Source organism: Ips typographus, linkage group LG6 (genome assembly GCF_016097725.1).
Source record: "Ips typographus isolate SLU linkage group LG6, UJ_Ityp_2.0, whole genome shotgun sequence".
Classification (NCBI taxonomy): Eukaryota; Metazoa; Arthropoda; class Insecta; order Coleoptera; family Curculionidae; genus Ips; species Ips typographus.
This window is the reverse complement of record NC_138427.1, coordinates 7,265,946-7,274,621: the sequence shown is the minus strand read 5'-3', so window position 1 is coordinate 7,274,621 and position 8,676 is coordinate 7,265,946. Positions and strand designations below refer to the sequence as shown.

General features: G+C 35.4%; 1 protein-coding gene across 1 annotated transcript in view; it reads right to left on the bottom strand.

The window, feature by feature from the left end:
* Window positions 1-4,142: 4,142 nt before the first annotated feature.
* Window positions 4,143-8,676, bottom strand: part of LOC145731087 (uncharacterized) — a 60,423-nt gene continuing 55,889 nt past the window's right edge. Inside the window, exons 4-5 of the mRNA XM_081982677.1 lie at window positions 7,532-8,504; window positions 4,143-5,123 (exon numbers count right to left, since the gene is read on the bottom strand). Coding sequence (XP_081838803.1) covers window positions 5,008-5,123; window positions 7,532-8,504 — 1,089 coding nt within the window. The 3' untranslated portion in view covers window positions 4,143-5,007. The remainder of the gene's footprint in view (window positions 5,124-7,531; window positions 8,505-8,676) is intronic.

The following is an 8,676-nucleotide window of genomic DNA, read 5'->3' as shown; positions in this document are numbered from 1 at the left end:
TCAACTTAGTTGAAAATAGTGCGAAATTCCATTTTCCCAACAAACCTTTTTTGTGTGAGACAGAAGACCCAATAAACAAAGAAAAAATGAGTAACTCGTCTCAACAAACATATAGAACATATCTCCAATATTGATATTTATTCTTTCAAGCTTGACATGAGTTTTTTTCTAGATCTAGTCAGATAATGGTATACTTATTGAGTAAACTGAACTTCAAGAAGTTTGGCAGAAAGAATCATAGTTTTCAAAGTAGTCTGCATTGTAAACTAGCCACGAGGTAGAGAAATGAAAAAGATCACTATTGGGATCAATTCAGCTACAGTCATTGGCACTGTGGAGTGTCTGTCAATGTAGAATCATGTTTTTATGTGTCTTCAGTTTATATCATAATTAAAACTATAACTTTGTCAAATTTTGAAAGCTTATTCTTCAGCTGAAGTTTTTGACTGTCTTAGTTTAAACCTGTAGAAATCAGACAAATTGCTAGTACATTGTAACTATGAAAAGATTGGATCTAATATCAACTATCATATTTGTACATGGTTGATGTAAATATCACGTTAGATCAATGGAGTTTGGTCACTAACAGGATAAGGCTTACTTTTGGAGTCAGTTTGGAATCTAGGCTAACTCCTGTAGTTATGTATCAGCAAAACAAATCATCAATCAATAACTAACTAGTCCTTCTAGCTTATAGCGAATCTATAGTTATCGTTGCCTAACCTACTGATTTCCATCTTCTCAATATGACATAAACCCGATCCAGAATTATAATATTGCTCACGTATTTTGACAATACCGTCGGTTAGTTTCCGCGGTCATATCCTCAGCCCGCTCTCGTTGGGGATGCAGCAGGAAAACCGCCCCAGTATGCAGGTCGGGACCGTTAATGCATCCCAACTGCAAATTGCGTCCTGATTAGCTGTCATTACGGATTATCCCGATGTCGATGCAAGAGTGCCGTCGCTGACTTGGCCACGGTGTATAATCACCAGGGGCGACTCGTTTCCTGCTCGATAAGAACCGCAATTCGGCTTTGTTGCCATCCAGCTTAATTAGCCCAAATATCCAGCTTCATTTTGACATTATTGTAATTAGATAAGGTACGTTAGTTAACGGAATGGGAAACATAAAACCATTGTCTTTATGAGCGACTTTTGATTTTGTTTAGCAAAGCATCTTGATGAAATTAAAACTACACTTGTGTGTAGTACTGCTAACAAAGAATAACGGAAAGCAAAATTTCCTACTTGTATTAAGTGTTGTTTAGGTCAATATATCGGGACGTTTTTAAGCGTTTCTTAATTAACGTCCCGGTCCAGGAAATATTGATTTATCCGGAAAAGGCGACATTGCAGTCAACCTCAAATTAAGTTTAGGCAGCAGCTTTTTACTTCTCATATGGGTGTAAAGCTAGTATTATCTGTTACATAATTTAAATGCAACTCCATGACACAAAAGAGACGGACTACTGTACGCACATTTTTGCTACCCTATATAGTAGTTATAGTGCAATAAAGTCAAAGTTTTTCCCATCAGCCAAAGCTGATAAATCAAGTTCAGTGATAGTCCAAACCGCATCAAAATATGTTGTTTCGTTTCGAAATGGCGTTATTCTAAAAATGACCCAAAAAAAGTTTATATTTCTTTAGAGATTTCTTGACATAATTAGACTGGTCTTTTAATACCTCTTTATTGGTTTTATTGGTCTTCAATTGTTCATTCACTGTCTTATACCAGCTAAAGGTAAGTTTTATATCACCTTAATACAAAGTTTTTGATCACTAACCTAATTAAACTGTAATATGTATTCTTCTACAACGCAATTGAAACATTTTAACATTTTAGTTACAAATTACACACACATCATACAAAAAACTTTATCAATCAAGTTAGCGTTTTGTGTATGTATAACTAATTATTAAGTATTAGATAAGAAAAACTTGATTGATCCGTGCCATAACTAGTCTCAATGTATTTTGCATTCTGTAAGTTGATTAGTAATCTTTTTGTACAAATTTATCAGAGCGTGAGCGTAATTAAATATGCTTAAAAAGCGGATGATGATGTCCGCAGATAACCGACAAGAATCGAAAAAATAGTCTGTCTTAATTAATGTGCTAATTTGGCTTATCGTTTCAAGCCAACACATGCGGGCATTACTTTATGTAAGTACTGTTTTTCTGTCAACCAGCCAATTATTATTTTTTGTATCATCAAAAAAAAATTTAAATTTTGTAATATTTAACAAAGCCAATTAAGATGTAACTGGTTTTAGGAAGTATGTTAGAAAAGAGATTATTTGTGTGATTTATTTAGATAATATGTAAAAAAATTGTTTGGCAATTCTGCTCTTTATTAAGTGGTGGTTTTTTATGAAAGCCCCTAAATATTGAAATAGAAAAACAAAAATTAAAAACCAATCATTAGTCATACTCCGAATCTGAACAATTGAAAATCCAGGCCAAGTAAAACCACTTCATTAAAAATCTCGATCATTAATTCCTCCATTTTTTTCCAAATAGAAAAAAACCATCTATTTGTAGGGGCATTATCCTCCCCCGTAACCCTCGAACGAAACAACAGGCTTTTTGTAATAATTCTCCAGATCCACGCTTTCCAGAAGTAGTCCACGTCTAAATTCACAGATTGTGAAAATTTCGAGGACACTCAAAGAGGCAGACTCGGCGTGCCCGAGCACAAAAGACGTGAAAATAGTAGAAAAAAGTTTAGCTCCCAAACCAAATACCGGGACAATGGCAATAGTAAGTCAGTGTTATCAACCCGTATTTTGTTGGTCCCGCAGGATAGCGTGACTTTAGTTTATTGTCTTTGTTGTGTTGGTTGTTTGCTGATGGAATTTGTTTTGGATGATTTATGCTATGGGCTCGTAGACTGAAAGGGTGGGTTGTAAGTCTTGCAACCCTCGTAAACCCTTCAAGTACCTTCTCCTAGAAAAAAACGCGTCTATGCCGTATGCGCGGCGTCCTTTTTTATTTTATTTCGAAACGCGACCTCATTTTCTCGGGATAGGAAAGAAAAAAGGGGGAAAAGGGGCCCCGAAGCCCAGAGTAAATGACTGTGACGGTCCTTTTAAGACTCCGGCGTTTTTTAATTAAAATGATGCAAATTGTAGTCGTCGACAGTTTCTTTTGGCTCCTTCTTTCCAGAACTTTATCCAAAAATGGGTACTGTTTATTAAGCTCTCGAAATCACTCAGAATCGAGCATTTATTATTCAAAATCCCCGATAAGTTTTTACAAAGCCAAGCTTTTTCGATTCGTGGATCGATCAATCAATTTCCTCGTTGAATTTTTCCAATCACCTGCTTGTCTCTAAAAGCAACTTCAAACAGTAAAACATTAGAACAAATAGAGAAAGCAATCGCAACTTCTATAGACTATAATAAGAAGTTCGGTGTGTACTTTAACCAACTCCATAAAGTAAACCAACCTACGCAGACACTCCATTTTAAACTTCCGATTGCAATCGGAAACTTCCGGGATTGATTCTCATGTATAACTGATATTTCTCGTATTTACTTTGTACGGAAACCATTATTCCTTGTTGTTTGTTATCGAATTATTTGACAAAATCATTATAGAAATTATATTGTTTTAGAACATGAAAAGTTTCGTAATATATTAACCAAGAGACGTAATAGATATTGAATTGATTATAGATTGAATTATAGAATGTTGAACTGTTTTAATTAACTAAGTAAAGTTCCGGATTTTGTACAGGGTGTTTGTTTATATTTTACTCAATAGCTAACTCTGTTAAATTTAATTTGACAGTACATTTACATACCAAAAAAAAAAGTTTAAAAGTTATATATAACTCTTCATCCTTTCTGGAATTAGAGCTCAATCTGTTCAATTCACATGCCATAGGCAATAGTTTCAAATTACATCCGAACACATCCAAACATAGCGTAGAATTGAATGACGATTAAGCAGCAATAATTCCGAAACAGAGGGGTCTTAGGGCTATCCTCCTGTAATTAGCCGCTTAACCTAAGGGGATCAGTTAACTGCATGCATATAACGCCTAAAGCTGTTCCTGATAGATTGCGTTTACAATTTGGGCCCTGGCCAAATGTTCACACCGTGGCAATTAAATGGGAGTTGAATAAGACACGGTTTACTGGCAGAATTGTTTTTGATTTATTTTTAATTGCTTTATCTTATTTACACGTACACTTAGATGTCAATTTTTACAAGGTCACTAAGAGTATTTTTCAGATTACTTTTTCCAAGAAAAGTGCAAAGATCAGAAGACTTAAACTTAAATTCAATTTATACAACTTCAGAAAAACAAAAGGTGAAATAAATAAAACTTAAAACTATATAACACAGTCAGGTGTATGATAAACAGCTATTTCTAGTTGAAAGTTAAGTCAGAATATAGTATATACAAGTTGTGCATGCCAGAGGCAAATTATGAAGTAGACCTAAGTATTGTACAAAAAAAAATATATACAAGAAGCACTAAATAATTAAACAGGAAGTTTTAGATTATTTACAATCTTAAAATGTACACATTATTCTCTAAAGCGAGTGGCAAAAGCTTAATTTTGACGAAACGAACGGCAATTTGGAAGAAAAATACACGTTTACTCAACAGGAAGACGAATTTGTTTTTTGCACTTTAGAACAACAATGACTAGCCCATGCTTATTAAATTCTATCTAAATCAAAACAGGTTACACGTATTATTAGGCAGGCTTTACAAACAAAAAATGCATCAAAGCCATAATCGGCCAATCGGACTCTTTCTTCCTTATCTTAATAGATTATTTATAAAGTATATGGCAACGCAGCAGTCTTAACTCACTCAATAATAGACAAAGACGGATGCAGGGGAATATATGTACACTCTTTAATCGGACCAAATCGAAACCACTCTCGTTTTGATGCAATGCAAATTGAAACTTAGGAACTTTAAAAGCGTTCATTTTTTTTGGCGCACTAGAAATTATTATGTTTAATATCACTGGTATTGACGTCAAACCTGAACGTCATTTTTCATTGGCTGCTCGAAATTATTCGTTGAGTGACTTGAGTATCGGTATTGTTCGCTGGCGAGTGCAGGAGAAAGAACTGTCACTATGGGAGGATAATCTGAAAAAAAAAACAAAATTTAGTTTTTTTAGCAAAAATTGTGCTGTTTACTATAATTATTCAAAAACCAGCTTGGCAAGTGTATACCTATATGTATTTTGAATCAAAATTGCCATAAAAATACTTTTTATAAGCTGAAAGACTTATTATTTCATAAATAGAAAGACATAAAGCATAATACGGTGCATAAATTTAAGTAGCCATTAATGTCAGATGGGAAAATACCCGTTATTAATTATCTTTTTTAGGTTTAAATAAGTTTGCGTGAAGTGCCAAAATTATTTATTACTATGACTGAGTCAGCATAGAACCAGAATCTGGAAAAGGAAATGATGCAGAAAACTGGATAATTTGCCAAAACTGTTCAGTTTAAGATCACTGAATCGCATGAAGCAAATTTGTCAATCTTGGCTTAGTTTAGAAAAAATCTCAAAATAGTGAAGCAATAAGTGTGACACAGTGATGATAAACCAAGAAAAACTGGCCAAAAAAGGAAATATTACATTGCCCGGGCATTATGCTGAAAGTCATATGAGCAAATTAACTATAACTAATTAACCTAACCTAACTTTAAGCTGATGTTAATAATAGCAGTATTTGTAATAGACGAGCAATGTAATAAATTATCATGAGGTTTTTTCGCAGAGAGAATCTCCAACTAGTACTTGTGGCCAATGGTTGTATCAGAGAAAGATGCAACCATTTGCCGCAAGTCAGAAAATGTCATAGTCACGTGAGCATTCTACCAATGAAACTTGACATTTACTGAGTTGGAAACCAGTCAGGGATTGACAGAGGAAATGGTTAATCGTAGAGCTTCGGAAAAACAAGTATGTGACAGAAAGAGCTGACAATGGCAAGTTTCTGTCACATTCTGCATGCCTTTTCTCGTTTCAAGAATACGCACCCAGACAGCAAAAACCGCAACTTCCTTCTCTTCCTTCTATTTCAAGTTATTCACAGAAGAAGCTGAGAAGGATTTAGAGATATGGAATGAAAAGGAAAAGAAAATGTTAGAAGTTGAGGGATTGAAAAAATGAAGTAGAAGAGTGTCTAAGTTATTAAGCAAACAAGCTTTTCTTGCTTTTTCACTTTTCCGAAATAAAAAGCTTTTAAACTATTTTCCACAATAAAATCATGTTTATTAAGTTGAATATGGCGAGAAAAGAAGGACATCATATAACTTTATGTCTAAATTACGGTTACTGATATATTTTTCAAAACCTTTTTTGTGTTCATGTATTCGAGTTGCATTGTGCTGTGCAACATGAAAGCTGGTAAACTCCAGACTTGTTGAGGAGTAAGATTCGATTTTTGGAGTTGACCAGAAAACGAGTAGCTGAGTGTAAAGCTTTAAAATAGATGGTGATACCATAGTGAGATTTTTATTAACAAAGTTTCTCAAGTAGTTGTAGTAAATTTTATTAACCAGACTTCCAGAGACACCATTACATTCATTTACACATTACCATTCATCCAGAAAAGTTCTTTGTTGAAATTCGCTTCAGTAAAGGTATGTTGAATAGTCCATGGAAAAAGCAGTTAAAAGAGGTGTCTTTTGGGAAAAAGGGTGATTTGAAAAAAAAACAGAATTTATTAAATCTGAGCTAGTAAGTATGGTGTATTGAAAAGTTAATTTTGTCATTTTCCCTTAAAATTGAAATATAGAGCAAAGGCAGAAAGCGTGAAGACTCTAATTTTATGGTAAAAGTGATTGAGTGTTAAGTAACTTAAATTTATTGAGCTAATCTAAAGTGTCCTTAAAGATGGAGAAGTTATAATGGACATATCTTCTATAGAAAATAATTTTGGAAATTAAAGCAGAATGGCTTAGTAAAACGTAGTTTGAAGATCGATTGTGTTTTTTGCTTACACATACACTGACCACTCCACTATCGGAATATGGACTACTACTTTTCAAACTTATTAAAAATTTAAATTAGCATGCAGCCGTCCTATAAACACTTTTCTACTTCCATTCCATTAGGTCAAAGAACAAGCAAAAAAACTAAAGATTATTCATTAATAATAGTTTTAAAGCTAGCCACTGTTACATGACACATCCTGTGCTTTGGAAAAAATGCGCAACTAAAAATGTTAATAGAGCGTTTTTTTGGCATGATGACTGAATATTGTACAATCTCTCGTTTATTTACTAGAGTGTATTATGCCAGAAATTTCATTATTATGTTTCTCTGTAATATTACAAAATAATCCGGACATAAAGCGAAACGCATATCTAGGCAGCAAGACATTCCGGAATGCGAATGGCACGTTGTTTCGGCTACAACTTCGCCTTGGCGTCCATATACGAAAGGGCTATCAAGGGATTCCATTCCGTTATGTACGCTTAACCTCAACTATCTCCGACAACCCACACACACATATGTAACAACAACAAAACTCACCTGGACAGTTGTCGCAATCCTCCGCCAGTTTAACGCCATCCCCCGTCCTTCTCCTTACGTACATGTTTAGGAACTTCTTGACTACTACGGCGATAAATATCAGCACGATTATCATACCGAAACATTCTACAATAGTCGCTGCAATTTCTTTGTAGTGTTTTGAAGACCGATCGACTTTTTCCCCTTTAACTGCACTAAATAACATAGAGAGCAAAGGGGATTTTAGTTCTTCGGGATTGGTGCTTTCTGGAAGAACTTGAGCGTCGGTTTCTGTGCTGACTTTTTGCGCTCTGGCCGTATCCAGGTCCATCATTTGTGACTTGATGTTTTCAACTCCTGGTATCCTGGATACCAGCTCCACTTGGATGTGGTAGATTGTGTCTGGCCATAGTGAGAGTGTTACACATGTAGAGTCTGTGAAGAGATTGCCTTTCAGACCTCCTCCGTCTACTTCCCAGGTGACTAGGTACACTCCTCTTATTGTTTTTGGTTCCCAAGCTATTTCACCAATTACTAAAACTTTCTGGTGGATAAGTGACACTTCTTTCAACGTCCATAAAGCATTATCTTCTTTAGTGCTTGGGGTTGTAGCAGCTTTAATTTCGGTGTTTATGGTTTTCTTCCTCTTTTTGTTTCTTTTCAAACTCTCTTCATCAGGGCTGTAGATGGTTAGGAGTCCTTGGGGATCAACGACCAGCACCCTCAACATGGAATTTCCTTGATCAAGTGGCACTCTAGTTGAAGCTTCCATAGTCTGGATGATTTGTCTCCAAGGTCCAGTGGATGACTTCCTCATTACTACGTAGACAACAGGTACATTGGGTTCCACCGATATGGGCCTGCTAGGCCATTGAGCCTTGGCACCGAACAATTGAATAACGGCCTCGCCCTTGGTGTGAATAACTGGCTGGGTCTGTTGCGTGGTGTACAAAGCTTCCTGATGGAATTTGCAGGCCTGTCGACAGCCGGGGAACTAGAACAAAACAAAAACGCACTTTACATTGTGAACCAGTAAAAAAGGTAAGAATTTCTCGGCCGATGCCTTCGTGAAATACGCGACACACGTGCAAGTAAGTTAATTAATTCATATTAAAGTGGAAGTAGCTTATGTATAAGGGGGAAAATAATTCTTTGTTTTAAGGCAT